Here is a 24153-nt window from a genome sequence, read left to right on the forward strand (position 1 = left end):
GACCCAACAGGCAGCTTGGCGGAGGCACAACTAGCGAATGTCGCCACGAGACAAGGGGACAGAGCAATCTGCAAACTCACAAGAAGCGAGAGGGGACTCAAGGGTCACAACCACCGGACCACAGAGTCCCCTACGTGGTTTCCCAGGGCCCTTAGCTATATTAACACGCTATGGTAAGCCCAGGCAGGGTACTGCGAACCGGCACCCAAGTCTACCAAACAACCTGCTAAAACCTGAACCCCCGGGACGTGTCCACTCATGGGGCCCAAGCGAGGAATACCACCAACCACAAAATCCCTGGTAGGCAAGAACTCCAAGCACATTAATGCCAGAAAGTTATACATATCCATTCAGCCTGGATAGCTCCAGGGAGCCGACGCCACCTCCCCCCCCCCCAGAAACCCGCATCTTTTACGCCGGCAAATACAGTACATCTGGTAAAGATGATTTTATCAAAACACTTGAGCTATGGCCATAAGTATAAAATGTAGGTAAGTTAATTAACTTTAATCTCAGCAGCCCTTTGAGCTCAAAACATAGCATTCCCAATTAATTTTGTGACTACTGTAAACTCAAGAACATTTATTTCCAAACATTTCAAGACCTTATAAATAGATTGATGGACACAATGAAAATAAGCACCCTCTGGGGTGGTTATCTTGAGATGATTTCGGGGATTCAGTGTCCCCGCGGCCCGGTCCTCGACCAGGCCTCCACCCCCAGGAAGCAGCCTGTGACAGCTGACTAACACCCAGGTACCTATTTTACTGCTAGGTAACAGGGGCATAGGGTGAAAGAAACTCTGCCCATTGTTTCTCGCCGGAGTCTGGGATCGAACCCGGGACCACAGGATCACAAGTCCAGCCACTGGTGCCCTCAGTGGCTGCCCAGAGTATATACTGGTACCTCAGGGCTCATGCCAACACACTAAGCACATCTGACCTCATGGCCTACTGGGAGCAGATACCAGGGGCCAGATTCACGAAAACACTTACGCAAGCACTTACGAACGTGTACATCTTTCCTCAATCTTGGACGGCTTTGGTTACATTTATTAAACAGTTTACAAGCATGAAAACTTCCCATTCAACTGTTATTATTGTTATAAACAGCCTCCTGGTGCTTTGGAGCTCATTAACTGTTTAATAATTGGAAACAAAGTTGCCAAAGATTGAAAACGTGTTCAGGAACCTGAAGATGTTCAGGTTCGTAGTGTTTGCGTAAGTGCTTTCGTGAATCTGGCCCCAGATTCCTGCCCCCTCAAAGACACAAGCAAGGAAGCTGAGGAAGACAAACTCTGGGAAAACACTGCCATATTGGCTTAAAAAAGCGTCACAAAAACTTAAATTCACGAGTAAAGAGAACTGTTTTGTACAAATGGATACAAATCAAATACTAAAACTATCAGATATACCCAAAAATACCATTTTGCCATTTTTCCCTCCTGCCACCAGATGGCATGGTCGCCACTAACTCTCCCACCTGGTGCCTCTATCAACACAGTGTCTCCTCAGAGATGGTTTTTTTTTTAGACAAATTACTGGCTTTCCCGCACATTTATTAATTACAGAGGTACCTTGATTTTGATTTACCAGATATGTAACATACCTCATGGTTCTTGTCTGTATCAGTTCTGGTTTCAGGATTAACTTTCCCAGCATGATGTTTAACAGACAAGTCCTCCTTAAGATGGATTCCATTCCAGTCTCTCTATATCTCTGGAAATATCTCTGGACTTGGTCACCAGACAAGATATGTAGAGTTGAAAGTTGGTTTATATGTAATTTACAACCCTGCTCATGCAGGTGTGGAGCCAATGCAGGTTGCAGGGTTGTGTTTAGTAAGGGCATTTAGAGTAATGTATGTTTGTTGTCGCAAAGTCATATCCTGAAATGTTAGTGCGAGCACTTTGTTTTCTATTAGGAGGGAGATCTGGGCAAATTGCACTCATTGGGTGGGATGCAAATAGTGGAAAGTGTTCTCATGTTTTTGTAAATATGGTAGCAGCATGTGCACATGATTGTCATTGTGCTGACCTCTGCCTAGTGACTTACACTGCTGTTCTAGCCCAGAGATTTTCATTAGTGGTGACATGGTACCATTTCCATTCCTGTGTTTTGTATCGTGTAATTTTGCTCTCGTGCAGCATGCGGCCTTTAAAGCAATGATCAAAGCCATGGTTTCTCTGTTTAGTTCCTTGGTAGGTGCCACAAGATTAATACGATACTGACCTTTGTTAACTGTGATGAAACAATGGCAAGGTGCCAGAGTGAGACATGAAACACATTAATGCCTGGGGTCAACCAAGCCTTCCACTTGTGTAGCTCCAGGGAGCTAGCAGACACCATGACGTCAAGTACCTGGCACATACTTCAGTCTCAAATATTTCACACACAAGACTAACATTCTTTCTTTGCCATAAGTACGAGCCGCCTCAAACAGGGCGGCACATACTTTTGACGAGTACTATATCAGCAACTATGGGGGCGCAAGATCTAGCTCTTTATGCCTCGATAACAAACTAGTCAGGTAATCATACCTGGCGTTGGGGGCGCGAGATCTAGCTCTTTATGCCTTGATAACAAACTAGTCAGGTAATCATACCTGGCGTGCCGATTACCTCTCTCAACATTAACGTTTTCATCACATTTCTTCTTAAAATTGTGGATGGAATTGGCTTCAATAATCTCTTCTTACAATGCATTCCACTTGCCAATTACTCGTACAGAGAATGAGAACTTCCTTACATCTCTATGACCCAATTTCATATCCAGCTTCCACTGTTGTCCTTTTGTCCTATCTTCCTTGAATTTAAATCGACTTCCTTTGTCCACTTTGTTTCCTTCAAGATCTTCTATGGAGTGATTATATCCCATCTGCTTATTCTCTTCTGTAAGATTGTAAGCGTGAGTTGCCTCAGCCTGTTTTCATAGCAGAGCCCTCTCAATTAGGTTCAGCTATGTGTGCAATTTCCAGCCTAGTGATATTAAGGATGTGTTTTTCTCTGAACTTTATGGGTAGTGTGGTTCTCTCTCTCTCTCTCTCTTTGGTTTAGACCAGGGACCAGATTCACGAAGCAGTTACGCAAGCACTTACGAACCTGTCTATCTTTTCTCAATCTTTGGTGACTTTGTTAACAGTTATTAAACAGTTAATGGGCTCCAAAGCACCAGGAGGCTGTTTATAACAATAACAACAGTTGAATGTCAAGTTTTCATGCTTGTAAACTGTTTAATAAATGTAACCAAAGCCATCAAAGATTGAGGAAAGATGTATACGTTCGTAAGTGCTTGCGTAACTGCTTCGTGAATCTGGGCCCTGGCCTTTATTCTGTATGGCTAGATGCTGTGGTTGGTCCTGCTAGTTGTTTCTAGTCTCTGTTCTTTTCTTCTGTGGTTGGCCATGTGTTTCTAGTCTTGTACTTTGAAGAATTTATTTGTTCTCTAATCTTTCAGACTGTGTTCAGTGCTTGCCTGTGTTATGTACAACTTGGTAGAGTGTCTGTTACTGTCACAGCTGTCTCTAGCAAATGCTATTTTTATTTCTAAAGCTGGTTCTGAAGACTTTCCAGCCATGTGCATTTAATAGTTGAATTTTCTCTGATCATATTGTGCCCGTATCTCAAGAAGCACTTCAATAAACTGGGAAAGGTGCAAAGACATGCTACAAAATGGCTTCCAGAACTGAAAGATAAGAGTTATGGGGAGAGGCTAGAGGCACTAAATATGACAAAGCGAGAAGAAGAAAAAGAGGTTATATGATCACCACTTACAAAATAATAACAGGAATCAACAAAATTGACAAAGGAATTCCTGAAACCAGCAACTTCAAGAACAAGAAGACACAGATTTATGCTAAGGATACAAAGGTGCTGCTAAAATATAAAGTTTTCTTTTGCAAACAGTGGTAGATGGTTGGAACAAGTTACAGGTAAGTGAGAAGGTGGTGCAGGCCAAACCGTCAATAGTTTCTAAAGTGTTATATGACAAAGAGTGCCGGGAAGACAGGACACCACGAGTGTAGCTTTCATCCTGTAACTACATTTAGGTAATTATACATACACACACAGGCTACCTGTCCCCAACAAAATAAGTAAGATACTCATTCTAGCCTACACAAGTCCAGAGGCCTGAGAGTGTTTTGTATGCTTGTTATGAGAGCCTTAAACATGGTAGAAAAAGCAAATGGCTCCAATACCCTAAAGTAATATTTACAATACCCTAGAAAGAGAGTAAGAGAGAGAGTATTTTAGAGTAATTTAAGAGTACTCCCTGACAACAAAGCATGTACAGGTATGTAGCAATAGACAAATATTTTAAGAAAATACATTCTTTGCACACCATAAGGTGTGTCCCCCATCAGGGACTAGCTGTTGTAGCAAGCAACTACCACCAACCTGAGCCAGAGCTTTGTCCAAAGATGCCTGGAGGGAGTTTTGTGTGTTGCGGGTCAAGGTCTCCTGTTGCTGGAGTTTTGTCTGGAGTTCACTTACGCGACGTTCTGTGGATTAAAAAATCGCATGTTAATGCCACTAATGAACTAATATAATTATATAAACACTATAATATTTCTCTTGAAGCAGTTGGCAAATAGATGCTAATTTGACAGAGGTAATGGGATCAAATTATTGAAAAGTGGAATGCATGAGAATTAAATAAAGAGAGAGCAAATCATAGAAACATGACAAATGTAGAAGATAGTGGCGTACGTGCTTGACATTCAGCTGCTCTTGCCAGTCTCTAATGTGGTCTGGGATCATCTAGGATACAACAACCAGTCCTATTTCCCTTCAGGGGAATGGCATCGGATCAGGTTGCTTACCACATCTACTTGGTCCTTGGTGAATGCTGCCTGTCACGTCTCGATCTTAAGTGACTTCTGTGCCGTCTCAATTTTGCTTTCATCAGACATCCTCTGAATTGTGCTTAACTAAAGGCACTGAACAGATTTTTTTTTGGCTAGTTTCATGCTACGAGTTCTGAAACCACATTGTTCTAATTCCCCTGGCTCATGGGTTCTCTCTGTTTGCAGCTAGTGTACTTTACAACTTTTTATTTGTAATTTCCTTTGGAGGGGACTTAGGGTGGAGTATGGGGGGGGGGTGTTAAAAATTTGTGACTGCTTTTATTTCTACCAGCTGAGCTCGTCCTACACAACTAGTGTACTCACCTAACTGTGCTTGCAGGGGTTGAGCTTTGGCTCTTTGGTCCCGCCTCTCAACTACCAATCGACTGGTGAACAGATTCCTGAGCTTTTCAAGCTCTATCATATCTACACTTGAAACTGTGTATGGAGTCCTGCTCCACCACATCGCTTCCTAGTGCATTCCATTTACTAACCATTCTCATACTGAAAAAGTTCTTTCTAATGTGCCTGTGGCTCATTTGGGTACTCCGCTTCCATCTGTCCCCTCCTTGTGCATGTACCCATGTTAAATAATCCATCCTTGTCTACCCTGTCAATTCCCAGCGAATGTTGTATGTGGTGATTATGTCTCCCCGAGCTCTTCTGTCATCCGGCAACATGAGGTGCAGTTCACTCAGCCTTTCCTCGTAACTCACGCCTCTTAGTTCTGGGACTAGCCTAGTGTCATACCTCTGAACTTTTTCCAGCTTCGTCTTGTGCTTGACAAGGTACGGGCTCCATGCTGGGGCCTCATACTCCAGGATTAGTCTTACATACATGGTATACAAGGTTCTGACAGATTCCTTGCACAAGTTTCTGAAAGGCTGTTGTGATGTTAGCCAGCCTCATATATGCTGTCAATGTTATTCTTTTGATGTGGGCTTCAGGAGACAGGTTTGGCATATCAACTCCTAGATCTTTCTCTTTGTCCGTTTCACAAAGGACTTCAACTCTCATTCGGTATCCAGTGTCTGGCCTCCTATTTCCTCCGCCTATTTTCATTACTTTACATTTACTTGGGTAGAACTTTAGTAGCCATTTGTTGGACCGTTCCTTCAGTTTGTCTTGGTCATCTTGTAGCATCATACTATCTTCCTCTGTCTTAAATACATGGATGGCAAAATACTAAAGAAATTATTCACAACTTTTGTTAGGCCAAAGCTAGAATATGCAGCAGTTGTGTGGTGCCCATATCTTAAGAAGCACATCAAGAAACTGGAAAAGGTGCAAAGACATGCTACTAAGTGGCTCCCAGAACTGAAGGGCAAGAGCTGCACGGAGAGGTTAGAGGTATTAAATATGCCAGAACTAGAAGACAGAAGAAAAAGAGGTGATATGATCACTACATTCAAAATAGTAACAGGAATTGATAAAATAAATAGGGAAGATTTCCTGAGACCTGGAACTTCAAGAACAAGAAGTCATAGATTTTAAACTAGCTAAACACGGATGCCGAAGGAATATAAGAAAATTTACTTTCGCAAACAGAGTGGTAGATGGTTGGGACAAGTTAGGTGAGAAAGTGGTGGAGGCCAAGACCGTTAGTTAGTAGTTTCAAAGAGTTATATGACAAAGAGTGCTGGAAAGACGGGACACCACGAGCGTAGCTCTCATCCTGTAACTACACTTAGGTAATTACACACACACACATATATATTATATAATATTTATGCAGTGGTTACTCGAGACATGAAAATTATTTCAAGGGTTCCAAAAGGAGAAAAAAGGGTTGAGAAATACTGCTGTAGGATCTGGCATATCAGCAGACTGCGACACAAAGAGTTAGATTAGGACCAACCTCAGAAGAAGCCTGTAACTCACCCAAGGCCGCCATGTCATTCTGTGCTCTGGTCATGTCACCAGTGAGTTCTCTCTCCCTCTCTTTCCACTTCTCCTCCAGGTTCTTGCGTGCAGCTTCACTGTTGTGTCTCTGACAGTCTAATTCACTCTGCACAGCTCGTAGACGCTGCTCCGTTTTCTCCAACTGTGAGGGATTTATAGTTATTACTTTGTAAACATTATTTTTGGAGTGTCTCTGACAGTCTAATTCACTCTGCACAGCTCGTAGACGCTGCTCCGTTTTCTCCAACTGTGAGGGATTTATAGTTATAACTTTGTAAACATTATTTTTGGAGTGTAAGCTTGAAGAGTTGTGTTCTACCTGGCCTAAGAAAGCCACCTGTGGTGACAGTTTGAGCTGCTAGTCCACTACTACTGACAGATTACACACCATAACTTACCATGTAGCTTCTATATAAAGTTGTAAGGTGTGATGCTATTCATGCTGCAACCAATAATGGTTATCTTGAGAGGGGTTATCTTGAGATGATTTTGGGGCTTTAGTGTCCCCGCGGCCCGGTCCTCGACCAGGCCTCCACCCCCAGGAAGCAGCCCGTGACAGCTGACTAACTCCCAGGTACATGTACCTATTTTACTGCTAGGTAACAGGGGCATAGGGTGAAAGAAATTCTGCCCATTATTTCTCGCCGGCGCCTGGGATCGAACCCAGGACCACAGGATCACAAATCCAGCGTGCTGTCCGCTCGGCCGACCGGCTGCCCCAGCTCTCGCTGGCTCTCCCTGGTCACAACACATACAGCAAACTTTCCATTATTTTAACTGCTTGGAACACAGCTGATAGTCAAGTACAGTGCAATATAATACTAATACACTCACCTTCAAGTTTAATATACAAGCCAAAAACCTGATACAGTACACTGAAAAGCGGAATTTTTCACTTTGTAAAACAAAAAAAAAGACACAATGCAAATAGAAACAATATAGTTGCATCTGTGTGAGGCTGTACAGTGCACAGGATGTAGTGAATGGACCTGCTCCCTTCCCTGTTACCCAGGGCTAGTGCCCCCCCCCCCCCCCCACAGTGAAAGAGGGTGCATGGATGGGATTTTTACACTAACTCAACAACTAAAGGAAGTATGCAATAATTATTATAATATACACACATGTAATTGACGGCAGCAGATAACAAAACAAATAGAGGGGTCTCTCTGGAGAGTACAAAATATATTTGGACTTGATGAAATGTTATTAAATGCAGTGAACATGGTGTAAAGTGTTACTGGTTTAATGTTGGAGTATGTGAGAGTAGTGTGATGTTATCTTGAGGTTATCTTGAGATGATTTCGGGGGGCTTTTAGTGTCCCCGTGGCCCGGTCCTCGACCAGGCCTCCACCCCCAGGAAGCAGCCCATGACAGCTGACTAACTCTCAGGTACCTATTTACTGCTAGGTAACAGGGGCATTCAGGGTGAAAGAAACTTTGCCCATTTGTTTCTGCCTCGTGCGGGAATCGAACCCGCGCCACAAAATTACGAGTCCTGCGCGCTATCCACCAGGCTACGAGGCCCCCGCGATGTCTCCATAGTTGAGTGCATACTTGGATGGGGTGATGAGGGACATCAAGATAAACCCAGAAATAGCCAAGAAATTAGTACAATATAGTAAGTGGAGTTTTTATAAGCTGATGTAGCTGCAGCAGCACTTCTATGATAGGGATATATGATAGGATAGGGATAATGATAGGGACATAAGCAGGTTAGGCGAAAGTTTTCTTGAAGTGTGTGATGCGGTGTACAGATGTGACGACCCACTGACCATCACTATGCGCTCGCCTTCTTGGTTTCTCTCTCTGGCTGAGGCATCTGTAAAATTTTTACCATTGCTCATGAAGGGAGAGCATTGTATGAAGGCTGAGATTTTGACATTAATTATCCAATAGTAATTCCTAATAGGTGGATCAGTCTTCTTTGGTTTCAAGAGGGAGGTAAAGAAAGCAAATAGGGAATGCTACTTTTCCTAAATCTGTTTACACTTAAGGTAAAAATGACCATAGCTCTTGGGTCAACACCTATCCAAACGAGATCAGAACATCTTTTCTCAGTCTTGGTGGCTTAGTTTGTATAGATTAAACAGTTTGCGAGCTTTAAAATCCTACCTGGTTGATGGGGTTCTGGGAGTTGTTCTACTCCCCAAGCCCGGCCCGAGGCCAGGCTTGACTTGTGAGAGCTTGGTCCACCAGGCTGTTGCTTGGTGTGGCCCGCAGGCCCGGTTACATAGTTATTCTTGACCCAAGATGGTTACTGTATTATGGATAATCTCATAGAAACTTCAGAGCTCATAACTGCTTAATAAATTACAAACTAAGCTGCCATGATTAAGGAAAGATGAGCATTGAGCAGGTGTAGTAAGTGGACACGTGTGAGCAGGTCCAGTAAGAGGACACGTGTGAGCAGGTCCAGTAAGTGGACACGTGTGAGCAGGTCCAGTAAGTGGACACGTGTGAGCAGGTCCAGTAAGAGGACACGTGTGAGCAGGTCCAGTAAGAGGACACGTGTGAGCAGGTCCAGTAAGAGGACACGTGTGAGCAGGTCCAGTAAGTGGACACGTGTGAGCAGGTCCAGTAAGTGGACACGTGTGAGCAGGTCCAGTAAGTGGACACGTGTGAGAAGGTCCAGTAAGTGGACACGTGTGAGCAGGTCCAGCAAGTGGACACGTGTGAGCAGGTCCAGTAAGAGGACACGTGTGAGCAGGTCCAGTAAGAGGACACGTGTGAGCAGGTCCAGTAAGAGGACACGTGTGAGCAGGTCCAGTAAGAGGACACGTGTGAGCAGGTCCAGTAAGTGGACACGTGTGAGCAGGTCCATTAAGTGGACACGTGTGAGCAGGTCCAGTAAGTGGACACGTGTGAGCAGGTCCAGTAAGAGGACACGTGTGAGCAGGTCCAGTAAGTGGACACGTGTGAGCAGGTCCAGCAAGTGGACACGTGTGAGCAGGTCCAGTAAGAGGACACGTGTGAGCAGGTCCAGTAAGAGGACACGTGTGAGCAGGTCCAGTAAGTGGACACGTGTGAGCAGGTCCAGTAAGTGGACACGTGTGAGCAGGTCCAGCAAGTGGACACGTGTGAGCAGGTCCAGCAAGTGGACACGTGTGAGCAGGTCCAGTAAGAGGACATGTGTGAGCAGGTCCAGTAAGAGGACACGTGTGAGCAGGTCCAGTAAGAGGACACGTGTGAGCAGGTCCAGTAAGAGGATACGTGTGAGCAGGTCCAGTAAGTGGACACGTGTGAGCAGGTCCAGTAAGTGGACACGTGTGAGCAGGTCCAGTAAGAGGACACGTGTGAGCAGGTCCAGTAAGAGGACACGTGTGAGCAGGTCCAGTAAGAGGACACGTGTGAGCAGGTCCAGTAAGAGGATACGTGTGAGCAGGTCCAGTAAGTGGACACGTGTGAGCAGGTCCAGTAAGTGGACACGTGTGAGCAGGTCCAGTAAGTGGACACGTGTGAGCAGGTCCAGTAAGAGGACACGTGTGAGCAGGTCCAGTAAGTGGACACGTGTGAGCAGGTCCAGTAAGAGGACACGTGTGAGCAGGTCCAGTAAGAGGACACGTGTGAGCAGGTCCAGTAAGAGGACACGTGTGAGCAGGTCCAGTAAGTGGACACGTGTGAGCAGGTCCAGTAAGTGGACACATGTAAGCAGGTCCAGTAAGTGGACACATGTAAGCAGGTCCAGTAAGTGGACACGTGTAAGCAGGTCCAGTAAGTGGACACATGTAAGCAGGTCCAGTAAGTGGACACATGTAAGCAGGTCCAGTAAGTGGACACGTGTATTTGTTGAATAGTGGCTCTGGCCTTAATGACCTCGCAGAGGTAGTGTAAGGAGACCCCCAAGGTATTGGTGCAGTGTTATCCTGACCGACTGTGGTTATCTTGAGATGATTTCGGGGTTTAGCGTCCCCGTGCCCCGGTCCTCAACCAGGACTCTTTTTTTTTTTTTTTTTTTGTTACACACCCCCAGGAAGCAGCTCATAGCAGCTGTCTAACTCTCATGTTCCTATTTACTGTTAGGTGAACAGGTGCATCAGAGTGAAAGAAACTGCCCATTCGTTTCCACCTCCACCGGGGATCGAACCCGGAACCTCAGGACTACGAATGCCGAGCGCTGTCCATTCAGCCATCAGAAGCACATCCATTTATCCCCCGATTACCTGACGAGGAGTTATAGAGGTCGTCTACTACTGCAGACTGGCCTGTGGCCAGCCTTGTCTATGAGGCTGCTTATGGGGCCTCGTAGCCTGGTGGATAGCGCGCAGGACTCGTAATTCTGTGGCGCGGGTTCGATTCCCGCACGAGGCAGAAACAAATGGGCAAAGTTTCTTTCACCGTGAATGCCCCTGTTACCTAGCAGTAAAATAGGTACCTGGGTGTTAGTCAGCTGTCACAGGCTGCTTCCTGGGGGTGGAGGCTTGGTCGAGGACCGGGCCGCGGGGACACTAAAGCCCCGAAATCATCTCAAGATAACCTCAAGATGTACATGGCTCCAGGCGCCCAAACACCCACTACAGACAGGCTGATCAGGTAACCAGCAAAAACTTGTCCAGTTCTTTCTTGAAGGCTTTCACTACTGTTAGTCAACTATGATAGTTAAGACAAAATCATTTAATTGCTCTGCACAATAATAAAAGATCAAAAATAAAATACCTTTCCAGTTGCTTCTTCACAATTGGATTTGAAAGTAGCTAATTGTTCATTTGCCGCTTTAATAGTCTTTTCTTGAGATGTTATCTCCTCTTGTAGTTTACTGATGTCGGGCAGAGCCGAGTTAGACGACTTGAGTCCTTTAAAAAGAAAGTATCTCTTATTACCCTCAGTACACTTTCTTTAAAATACAAACAACAAATACAAATATTGATTCAGGTAAAGTACATACATACAAGGTAAGATACAAAAGTTGATAGATTTATAGATGGAGCTAGTACATACAATGCCTAAAGTCACTATTACGCAAAGCATTTCGGGCGTTTAAATTCATATTAATCTTAGTTAAATATAACTACACATGCCAGGCACTGTAGGAGCTTCCTGGGAAAACCAGGTGAAATATCAACACTGCACAAGCAAGCTCAGGCACCAACTTGTATACTCTTCTCCGGTGGATTACGAGGTAACATTCTCAACTAATTTAAACTTCTCAACATCCCCGGAGTGAGCGCATATTACCCATAACCTATATACTCTATCCTGATGAATGAGGTGTTAACTCCTGAACCTAACCTAACCACTGTACTGCATATGACTTCAATGTGACAACACCTTGGTGTGTATAAAATGATACACTACTCAACAAAAATGATTTTTTCTAATAGTTAAAATGTGTTCCCTTATCATGGGAAAACTAAAAAAAAACGTTAAATGTAATGAAACGCCATTTTCTGGTTGAGTCCCAGAGGCTCCCCAGAGCTATCCAGGCCCCAGATTCAGGAAGGTCCTTACGAAGGTTTTTCTTCTTAGCTACGAATGTTTTCCTTCTTAGCACCTTCGTGGCAGCTACGTCGGTATTCAGGTAGCTGCATTAAGTGGAAAAACCTTCATAAGTTCATTCCGGGATCTAAGTGTGGTTTCAACCACTCGTAGCGTTATGTAAACTGGATATAACTCAATTTTTCTCTACTACATAACACTGGGATCGATTTTAAGATTTTGGAACATAAACAAAAGATTATAAAAATTGAATCTAGTGAAGAGGAGTCCTTCGTGTTAGTTATATATGCATTCTCTGCTTGAAACTTAAAGTAAATATGTCTTGTATGATAGTAGAATTAGTTTTATAATAGCAAGATATTATACCCGTAGTTATTAAGTAAACAAACACTGGTGAACATGAAATATGAGAGAAGGTGATGAGCCCTGCCTGATGGGATCATTTACTATCACCAAATGCCCCTGTTCACCTAGTAGTAAGGGTGTACCTTAGCTATACATACCCATTTCTAATTTATTTAGTTTAGTTTTATTTTGAAATTAAATCTGGATGAGACAAAATAAAAATATGCTGCACAAATGATGTTAGGTAAGGAGAAGGGTAAAAATGTCAAAAACTTTATTCATTGAATACTTAAAGCTATAATTATGACAATATAGACTATTAAAAAAGAGAGAGGGAAGTAGGGGTCCAAGACCTTTTCCCGTTCCACAACTTGGGTGTGGAACAAGTAATTATCAAAAGAAGGCACCATGCCGGGAAGGCTATGTAGCAGTAAGGCAGTGAGGTGAGGCAGCTACTTATTTGAGAAATGCTTATTTTATTTACCTTATAAGCTGAGGCAACTTATTTTATTTGAGGAATACTCAGCTGATTCCTCTACATTTAGCATGGAACAAATTTGTGTCCAAGACCTCTTCCTGTTACACAATTTGGCTGTGTGTAACCAAACTAGAAGTGCTATACAAATCAAGGGACCCAGAATGTGGAATGACCTCCCGAATCATGTCAAAGGCTGTACCTTTCTCAACCAGTTTAAGAGTTAAACCAAGTACTGCCTAATTATCTCCATGTAACCTAACTTACCTCCTAAATGTCAACCCATGTCTTGCTATTTTTTAAACAACGCTGTTCACCAACATGTGCAATTGCTGATTTATGCTATGTTAACCCCCCTTTTTGTATTTTTTATTCCTTCTTTCAACACAATTTATACCTATCCTGATTACTATTAAGCTTTAGTCTGTGTTTTTCCCCCCACACCTTGCCCGAAATGCTATGAGTATTAGTGGCTTTAGGTATTGTATGTACTAGCTCTGTCTATAAATCCAACATTATGTTTGTAAATCAACTGTATGTACTTTTCCTGAATAAAATGTATTTATTATTTATTTTTTTAATCAGTAAGTATTAAAAGAAGGCACCAAGCAGGGAAGGCTATGTAGCACCATTGTGTGTAACAATAAACCAAATTTTTTTTTTAACAAATAAAGCACCTGTATGGTAAAACAAATCCTGTCAGCTGTAAAAATATTGATGCAGTTATTTAAATGAAAAATATAATGAAAGAAATATTACTGGTTTATTTTTATCCTATCGTTTTGAACTGTACAGTATATCCAAGGAAGTGAAAAATTGAGACATAATGCACAATTTAATGAATGATTAGCATGGATTAGCAGTTCAAAAGAAAAATGACTATTACATATCAACATGAGAGCTTAATGATCCATGGTCAACATGATTTAATAAGGATAATACAGTATTTGTAATAATACAAACTATAATTTAAAATCTTTATTACTGATTTTTTTTATTAAGAAGATTAGGTATACACAGCAATGTGCTGCTACCCTATTCTATATGGAATATTACAGTGTAGATAAAAAACTAGCTATAAGTTTATTTAATACTCCCATCTCACAGGATGGTTAGACATACTGTACATGGAATCAATTTAGAAAATACCAGCCTCAATGCAAAAAAAAACAAATCAACTCTGACTAAACAACTCTTCGCGATTTTCACAAGAGGTAAGCACTGAATCATGGAAACATTATATTATAATTACTCTCACCAGTTTCTACAAGACTCCTCTCAAACAATGTGTTTTTCATCATGTTTAGGTATACACAGCAATGTGCTGCTTCCCTATTCTGTATAAAGAACCACACAGTGTAGATCAAAAACCAGCTACAAGCTCATCCAACATCCTCACCTCACAGGGATGGCCAGTCATACATGGAATTAGGAGAGAACAAAATACTTGATGCTGATCTATTAGCCTCCACTGGCAAAATCTGGATGCAGCACAAGAATATCTTCCAATATTCCTGAGTGTATGAAGTAATTACAGAACTCAAAATACCTCATACCATTTGGTATGAAGTCACTGATAACAGGACAATCACAGATATAGTGTTGGAGAGTATGTTCTCTCAAGTAGGACTGAAAACATGTTTTTTCCACCAAGAGGGTTATAAACAGATGGAACCGCCTACCCGCTGAAGCCGTAAATACCAAATTCCAGCTAAAAAATATAATTAAGACAATTGGCGGGCCCTTTAACAAGCCGCCGGCTCTCTGTCCTCTTCGAGGTCACTAGATAGTTAGTGGCCCTTGGGTAAATTCAGTAAATATGTACAATAATTGTCAGCGCATCTTCCGAGCAACAAGGACAGCTACACAGTATCTCTTAGAATTACGTAGGTAAACAACAAATGTAACATATTTGTTTACTACAATGTCGGTGCTGGTTGTAGAAGTTGAAAAAACATTGTTTTACTTCGAAATATACTATCTTGAGACTATCTTGAGATGATTTCGGGGCTTTAGTGTCCCCGCGGCCCGGTCCTCGTCCAGGCCTCCACCCCCAGGAAGCAGCCCGTGACAGCTGACTAACACCCAGGTACCTATTTTACTGCTAGGTAACAGGGGCATAGGATGAAAGAAACTTTGCCCATTGTTTCTCGCCGGCGCCTGGGATCGAACCCAGGACTACAGGATCACAAGTCCAGCGTGCTGTCCGCTCGGCCGACCGGCTCCTTTAATACTAATTTTATAAGAAAATTACACGTAAATAGGAGGCAGTAGAGTTCCGATAAGCCAGCGCTAAATCTTCAATATGAAGAATGTTGCTGTTCTCTGATTGGCCAAACGAAACACAGTAGTGACCTCTATCGGCACGCAGGTGAACCAACAAATTTCTTCCTAAGTGGACGTACTTGAATTGCACCTAAGCATCTTCTTAGGGCACACTTAGGAACCTTCGTAGCAAACCCACTTACGAAGAAATACATGGAGCTTCCTGAATCTAGGTCCAGGCTGATATGAATATCCCTAACTTTGCCACCAGTCAATGTAGGTGGAGTTCAAGGCCTACCGAGAACCATGAGTCAGAACCTGGCCCCCTCAGAGAAGCGAGAGAAGCAATGGCCCATAGAAATGCACATGTGATTTGGAGTACTCTATATCTGCCATCGACCAGGACAGGCACCCAGAAAGGTAAGCGCCCCAAAACAAATCCCTATTCTGGTTAAAAACAACGAAAATTGACAATTGAGTGGACAGAACTCCTCAAATGAAAACTAGCAAATGAGCATGATGTCAAATGAGCGGAGCCGCACATCTGCGCACCCCCCCCCCCATTCCCGGGAGGGGGATGGTTATCTTGAGATGATTTCGGGGCATAGCGTCCCTGCGGCCCGGTCCTCGACCAGGCCTCCTCATTGATAAAACCCCCAGGAAGTAGAACGTAGCAGCTGTCTAACTCCCAGGTACCTATTTACTGCTAGGTAACAGGGGCATCAGAGTGAAAGAAACATTTTGCCCATTTGTCTCCGCCTCCACCGGGGATCGTACCCGGAACTTCAGGGCTACGAATCCGAAGCGCTGTCCACCCAGCTGTCAGGCCCCTTTATTCTACAGTACTGCATTATTACTTCAGTAAAATACACATTTATCAGTCTAAGCCCCAATATACACTTACCCTCTATCTCCTTTTTATACTGTTCAATAATTTTCTCCAACTGCTTTGTATAGTGATCATTACTTGGTAGAGCCGGAGGAGCACTAGGCAGAGATGAGTGAGAGTGGTGGTGGGTGGGAGCTGTGAAGAGATTCCCCTCGTTCACTGCAACACCTGCTGATGGATGGATGGAAGAGCGGTCATATAAAGGAGTCACTCAACACATTCAAGTCACATGACACTCAACACCGTCAAGGTGAACAACCAATAATTGTACTTAAACACTACTCACCACTGCATACAGAACTCCACTGTTTTTACCCAAGTGTAGTTACAGGACGAGAGCTATGCTCGTGGTTTCCCGTCCTCCCAAGACTCTGTTGCATGACTCCATGAAACTACCGACAGTGTTGTTATCCACCTCCTTCTCACTAACTTGTTCCAACAATCTATAACTCAATTTCAGCATTTTTGTTTCCATAGCTTGAATCTATGACCAATTGTTCTTCAAGTTGCAGGTTTCACGAACTGGGAGCTAGGCACCCAGAAAGGTAGGCATAACAAAACAAACCCCACGTGGTAAGAAACTAAAACAAAAAAAACGAACAGAGGTAGAAACTCCCTACAATCCCAAATAAACAAGCAAACAAGCAAACATCACACTTTACTGCCGTGCCACTCATCCGCGCAACCCTCTCCTCCCTGAGAGGGGGAGGGGGGTGGGGGCCAGACCTCACTGCGCCGGCTTCCTAGCACCAGTTCGGAAGCTAAGCTTCAACCAACGCGAAAAAAACGCCGACCGGTGGGAGGGAGGGTTGCCAGGGAGCCTCCGGGGCTCACCCAGAAAATGGCGTTTCATTACATTCAACTTTAGTTTTCTGTGTGGAGCCCCTACGTCTCCCTGGAGCTACTTACCCAAAGAGGAGAGAGAGAGAGAGAAAAAAAAAGAGACTTACCCAGGAGGCGGCTGCTACAAACTCCTCAACGCAAAGTCGAGACAACTGGCTGCAACCTGCGACCCAAAACAACACAAGAACGCCCAGGAGCAGGCACGTTCACCAAATAACGAGCGGCCAGGGCCCTGTTCGATCTCCAAAATCCACACGCTCAAATATGAGCCCCAAGACATGTTACCGAACACGGCAGCCAAAGCTGCAAACTTCCAAACATCGTGGGCGCGAGGATAGACTGCAGGCTGGCTAGACTTAATAACCCTGCGGACTACCTGGCAGACCCGAGCCCTGGAACAAGGAACGAGGGAAACCGGATCAACCCAAAGCGCATCCCCAGCCACCCCAGCCGAGGCGTGCAGGTAACGACAAAGAGCCGCAACCGGACACAACACATGATGCACTCCTGGCCGAACCAACCAAGCATCAATAACCCAAGGGCCCCTCCGGAAATCAGCTTTCTTGTTCTTCGCTAGAAAAGACAGAGACGACTGCAAATGTACAAACCTACCCCCCAGGAGCTAAAGAGCAGAAACCCCTGTGCCAGAGGAGAGCATGAAGCTCCCGTACTCAACCCCCAGAGGCCAATACCAACAAAAACAGAGCCTTGGAAAAACAATCTTGGACCAAATGGGCCACCACAAACCAAGGACAGTTAAGATAAGAAAGCATCCTGTCCAAGGACCAGGACGGCTCAGGCAGTGCATGAGCAGGTCGCAGGTGAAACATAGCACAAGAAAGCATACGGAACGGGGCGGATGTGACGTCCACCCCGAACGCAAGCTGGAGCGCCTCTGCCAGCACGGCACAATACGAGGTGACAGTATTAGGCATCAAATGACAGTCCTGAAAGAGCTAAGAAAGGAAGGACAAGACAACCCAATCCGAAAGAGAAGACAACTTACGAAGAGCAAGAAAATGGCGAAAAGAACACCAGGAGACTTTATACTGTCGCCGATATGAAGCTCTTAAGTGGGACTCCATCAACGAAGCCACCTGATCATCATAGAAATGGTGATACACCCGCATCTAAAAGACCAGACACGAAGAGCAGAAGAGAAGGTCGAACCAGCCCAGTACTGGACCGGTCCGACCTGCTGAAAAAGGCGGAGCCGCAGGAAACGTCCCGGATTCGGACACAGAGCAAACAGCACCGGAAACCAAGGCTGGGCCGGCCACCAAGGGGCCACAAGGACTACTCTCCCTGGGAAGGTCTCCAACCGTGCCAGAACCCAAAGCAACACCAGGACCGAGGGAAAGAAGTACAGGTAACCCCACCTCGACCAGTCCTGCCGAAAGGCATCCACCGCAAACGCCTCGCAGTCGGGGAAGGGCGTCCCATACTCTGGGAGACGTCGAGACCATGCCAACGCGAAGAGGTCCACGTCCAGGAGTCTGTACGTCTGGCAGATCCAACGAAATGAGTCGTCGTCGACCGTCCATTCTGTGGACAGGGGAACGAAGCGAGATAGGCCGTCTGCCAGGACGTTGGACACTCCCCGAATATGAACCGCACGGAGAGCCAAAGCCCGAGAATCCAGCAGACGAACCACTCGAAGGGACCAATCCCAAAAAAGCAAGGACCGAAGAGAACCCCTGCGGTTCAGGCAATGAACCACCAGAGAACAGTCCGAATGGAGCCAGATGGTCGAACCCCGAGCGACCCGAACTCTGCGAAGTGCGAACCAGACTGCCATGAACTCCCGAACCGTGCTGTGCGCCCGATGGAAGGACGACCCCACCGTCCCTGACTGGCTTGGTAAGCACTGGTCACAAAGCCCCAACCGAGAGAGATCACGCGTCCGTGAACACATCGAGCAAAGACTCGGGAAGGCGCCAAGGCACCGAACCCCAAAATCCCCGAAGAGGAAGCTGGCAACGCAGCAACCGACACAAGGCCCTCCGGAGGACGAACCCAACGATTACGAGAGAGGCGGAAGGGATGTCCCCGAAGGAACCAAAACAGACGTCGAAGCCAAACCCGACCTGGCGGGTAGACCAGTACGGCGAAGTTCAGACTCCCGCACAACTGCTCGAGCAACCGCCGAGCGAGTAACCCGAGTGACCCGGGACCCTCTATGAAACAGCCGACAGCGGGACCACAGCCGCAGCAACACCTCTGGAGGGAGAGACAAGAAAGCGGTCCGAGAATCCCAAACAAGACCCAGCCAGGTCTGAACCTGGGACGGAACCAGATGGGACTTCCTCTAGTTCACCAGGAAGTGACGAGCTAACGAGCTGGGCAAAGAACCATATACCTGGCGAGCAGACAAGCAGACTGACTTTGAGCCCACACCAGCCAGTGGTGTGGGCTTTGTCGAGGTAGGCAAAAACCCGAATCCTTAGCAGACGCAGACGGGTCACCACAACCCGGGTAAGATGCGTGAAAACGCGAGGTGCCAGATTCTAGCCAAAAGGGAGGCAACGAAAGCGGTAAGCCTGACGCCCCACCTTCGAAACCTAACCAGTCTCTGAACCCTGGATGAATAGGAACGTGCCAATAAGCATCCTTGAGGTCCAGGGACACCATCCAGGCACCCGACTCCAACAGAAGCCGGACCTGAGATAGAGTAGTCATCCGAAAGGAGGGGCAAAGAATGCAGGTGTTCAGACGGGACAAGTCCAGAATGAACCTCGGATCCGCACAGTCCCGTTTCGGCACTGGAAACAAGCGAGAAACCCACCTGTGGGACGGGGTCGTTTCGACCACGCCCAAGCGCACCCACTCCAAGATGACTTGATGAAGCGCAGCAGAAGCAGCTTGCCCTGTCAGCCCTGAACTCCCAAAAGGAGGACGAGCCGCCCAACGCCACCGCAGGCCAGATGACACGACCGAAAAGGCCCACAAATCGTGGGACCAAGTGTGGGCAAACAGAGCGAGCCTCCCCCCCCCATCAACTGGGCGAACCGCGAAAGGGCCGATGCCCCTTACAAGAAACCAAACGTCGAACAAGGCGATCACTGCGCCGACCAGACAACGCCAGCACTAAAAGCAACGTCTGCTCAAACTGGCACCAATGGCCTACCTCGGCCAGCAGAACCCTGAACCCTGAACCCTGGTACGACCCCCCCCCCAAGATGGCCAAAAACGACCACCCCGGAGAACCAACAAGCCATATATACGACGACAACTGGACGAAGCTACTTGCAAAAACTGCAAGACCGCAGTCTCTGCAAACAGCAACAGACAAAATGGATACGAAAACCTAAGAGCCAGGGCTCAAGCAGATTCTAAAGAGAGGGCGAGCACAGCCTGACGGCACCTGAACCGAGAAGCAAAAAACAGAGACACTGCCTCCTTTAGGATGGACGCAGAGCTTCAACAGTGCAGCTGACGCCCTAGCTGCCGAAGTCAGCGCTCCAGGCGAAGGCCCGTCACTCAACGTCTCCACACCCTTCTCAAGCCAGGCAGAAGACAGCTCTTGGGAAGCTGTGAAGTGGGAAATGAGAAGAACAACCCAACTCAAAAGAGGACGAATCCATTAGAGGCATAAACCGGGTCTCGCAAGAGGAATGCAGCAAGAGCCTCGCAAGAGGAATGCAGCAAGAGCCTCCAGAGCCTCCTTCGCAGAGATAAGGGAAGCAAAAAATCCTCTGGAAAGACGGAGCCGAGGTACCCAAAGGAGCCTGGACCAAACCCGGGGAGAAGCCGAACCCAAATCATACTCATACAGGGAAGGGGGGGTAAGAAAACGCCTCCCCTGCAGCAATAAACGAGGAAGGCAAAAGCACCCAAGCAGGGTCAAAGGGGACCCATGGCTCCCAGGTCGACTCCTGCGCAGCCTCAAGATACCCCACGTCGGGACCCGGGGGCAGAGCTGTCCTCCAAACCATCAACCCCTGAAGAAAAGGCAGACAAGACGGGAGCCTGCTGGTGGGACCCAGAAGCCTCAGCAGGAGAAACTGGCTCAAATGCCTCCGCCCCACTCGAATGGGGCAGCCCTCGAAGCCGCCCGAGCCTCATCATCAACTAAACCCTGTGCCGAATCCGAAACCCTCAGACGTTTGGGAGCCGGACACGGGGGAAGGTGCAGGATGAACCACAGGTGACGGACCAGGGAGCGCAGAAGGAGCCAGAGTCGAAGCGACTAACGTCCCCAGGTATGGGTCCCTACAACCAAAACGGGGCAGCCTCTGGGCATCCGGGTGGGAAACCAACCTAGCGCGTTGCAGTAACCTAAATCTAACACACAACGCAGATGCTGCCTGTACCCTAACAGCAGCAACATCAGAATAAAATTGCAGCACAAGCAGAGAACACGACTCGCAAGACTCCGGGTCAAAGGTGTCGTTGACCCAACAGGCAGCATGACGGAGGCAAAACAGGTGACTGTCACCCTGAGACAAGGGCACACAGCAACCTTCAAACCCACACAAGGCAGGCTGGAACTCGGGAGATGCATTCATGGGTCCAACGAGCCCCGACAGGGGTTTCCAGGGCCCGTAGGGCAACAACCACGGGAAGCCCGAGCAAGGTGTTGCTAACCGGTTAAAAAACCCAAACAAGGGGTAGAACAAGGGGTATTTCAGTGATAACACTGAAACCCCTGTGATGTGTACAAGCACGGGGGCCTAGCAGAGGGGCCACCAAAACAGTATCAGGGGCAGTGGTGGCCCCCTCCTGGGCCCTGGTTGCAGGAGAAAGCAGTGAGGTGATATTTTGGGTACATCAGACAATTGTATGTTTTTGTTTGGAACGCTTTTATACCAAACATTTCTCAATTCAATTTTTTTTCAGTTTGTGATCCTCTCCCACCTTTTCAGTCATTTTGGGAGTGTTTCCTTAGCTTGTGGGACATTGTGGTTATGTCAGTTTCCTTGCTACTTTGAGAGGGCAGGAATTTGCTCCCTGCTCCCAGTAGATGCTTGGTGTGCTGGATTTGGCCCTGAGGTCAAAGTTCCAATACCAATTGAGGTAGGTATCAATGCACAACCTCTGCATCATCTCAGCCATCATTTCTGGGATGAAAGGACCAGCCCAGAAATCAGGCTTTGAGGGAGGAAGCTTCCATACCCTCCCCCCCCCCCCCTCCTCCTTTTTTTAACAGCATGTTGAAAAACAAAGTAAATGCCCCAAAGTTCATGCAATTTTCATATAAATTATAGTAGTACGTTAAATTCTTAAGTACCCAGCTAATTCTCGGCTAAAATTTACGATATACAGTATGTGTGTGCACTAAATGAAGACAAACATTACTTTATAACAAAAATGGCCATAAAAGTTTGGTTTCTCATCAAATCCATTCATAGACATAAATATGAAATTATACTTTACCTTTAGAGTGTAATCCTTCAAAAGGGGTTTTAAATGGGTTCTCATCACTTGTTTCTATAGCCTTTCGTGGAGTTTTACACGGTGTGCGCTGATTTCTTGTGTTGATTTTCTCAAAACTTCCCCAGAAATCCCTGTCATCATCTCCCATTGAAGAAGAACTTGATGAAGAGACTCGGCCATCTAAGCTCTGAATTGAGAGCAAAATAAATTAAATTTCGAGTTATAACACATTTCAATATTTTCAAATTGTATATTACATTATCTTTCTTTTTATCATCAGTGTTATCCCACTTCTCACTTTCTTAGAGGTGGGAGAAGTATCAGCCTGGAAGACAAATTAGCCCAATATTGGAAAAGTTGAGTAAAAACACATTTATTTAAAAAACCAGTGTTGAATGTAATGAAACACCATTTTCTGGGTGAGCCCTGGAGGCTCCCCCAGAAAACTAGCGTTGAATGTAATGAAATGCCAATTTCTAGGCAAGCCCCATTGGCTCCCTGAAGCTATCTACCTACAGAGAAGGAAGAACGGGCACTTACCAAGGGAGGAGGAACCACGAAACTGGATCGACCCACAATGAGTTCACCAAAACAGAACCAGTGGCAAGAAAGTAGAGGCACAAAGCCACTACTGAAAAAAGCACATGCTGCACCCTCTGGAAGAACCAATCAAGTGTCCATGACTGAAGGACCTCTCTGGAAGAACGCACTGGCTGCAAACAAACAAAACAGCCACAAGGGCCAAGGCAACAAAATCCTGATGTCAAAGGAGAGCATGAACCTTAACCACCCAACGTCTGGAAGCCAGAGAAAGCAAAAATAATGCTTCCAAAACACAATCCTAGACTGAAAGAGACACTGTAAATTGAATGGACGAAAGGAAAGAATGAACGCGGTTAAGGGATCAGACAGGCTCAGGTGGAGCATGAGCGGGATGGAGGTGAAACTATGCACGAGAAAGCAGGTGAAACAGGGCTGAAGTTATTGACCCGAAATGCAAGCTGGAGCGACTCCGCTAACGCAGCACGATAAGAGGCAATAGTATTCAGCTCGAGATGTCGACCAAGGAAAAGCAAAGAAAGAAAGAAAGGACAGTACAACCTGCTCTGAAATAGAAAAAAACAACAAAGGTACAGAAAGTAGTGGAAGGCACACCAAGACATCCCATACTAAATTGTCATCCACACTTCCGTGGAAATCAACATTTCATTCACTTGGGCTCTATGAGACTCGAACCATAGACCCCATGAGTGTGAGGCAGAGGCTCTATCCACTCAACTGTGAGTAGTCTTAATAAGAAAAAGATTCCAGAAGCAACTACTGCTGCTATGCTGGAATTTACAACGACTACCACTGAAGTTCTGAGGCATTCGTGATCCACACCCATGTCATATAATTTATATGACGTGTCATATAACTTGTATGATTTCTTTTGGCTTCCCTCCAGAAATGTCTGAAGGGAAGCCAAAAGACAGCTTGAAAAAGACAGCAGTAAAAGCTAAATACCAGGGAGCCGGTCGGCCGAGCGGACAGCACACTGGACTTGTGATCCTGTGGTCCTGGATTCGATCCCAGGCGCCGGCGAGAAACAATGGGCAGAGTTTCTTTCACCCTATGCCCCTGTTACCTAGCAGTAAAATAGGTACCTGGGTGTTAGTCAGCTGTCACGGGCTGCTTCCTGGGGGTGGAGGCCTGGTCGAGGACCGGGCCGCGGGGACACTAAAAAGCCCCGAAATCATCTCAAGATAACCTCAAGATAACCAACTAAAACCATTTTATA

The 24153-nt window shown here is 45.9% G+C and overlaps 1 protein-coding gene across 9 annotated transcripts in view; it reads right to left on the reverse strand.

Annotated features, from left to right (window-relative positions):
* Positions 1 to 24153, reverse strand: part of LOC123771607 (centromere protein F) — a 155047-nt gene that overhangs the window by 84063 nt on the left and 46831 nt on the right. For 6 of the 9 annotated variants that reach the window (XR_011224712.1, XM_069313433.1, XM_069313429.1 and 3 more), the window contains 5 exons: positions 22374 to 22560; positions 16170 to 16325; positions 11401 to 11537; positions 6727 to 6889; positions 4397 to 4500 (listed from right to left, as the gene is read on the reverse strand). Coding sequence is in view for 8 of the 9 variants with exons in the window: in XM_069313433.1 (XP_069169534.1) it covers positions 4397 to 4500; positions 6727 to 6889; positions 11401 to 11537; positions 16170 to 16325; positions 22374 to 22560 (747 nt within the window). In the remaining variant the exon portion in view is untranslated. The remainder of the gene's footprint in view (positions 1 to 4396; positions 4501 to 6726; positions 6890 to 11400; positions 11538 to 16169; positions 16326 to 22373; positions 22561 to 24153) is intronic. The other 3 variants (XM_069313434.1, XM_069313432.1, XM_069313436.1) reach the window with 1 other exon arrangement.

Source organism: Procambarus clarkii, chromosome 75 (assembly GCF_040958095.1).
Source record: "Procambarus clarkii isolate CNS0578487 chromosome 75, FALCON_Pclarkii_2.0, whole genome shotgun sequence".
Classification (NCBI taxonomy): domain Eukaryota; kingdom Metazoa; phylum Arthropoda; class Malacostraca; order Decapoda; family Cambaridae; genus Procambarus; species Procambarus clarkii.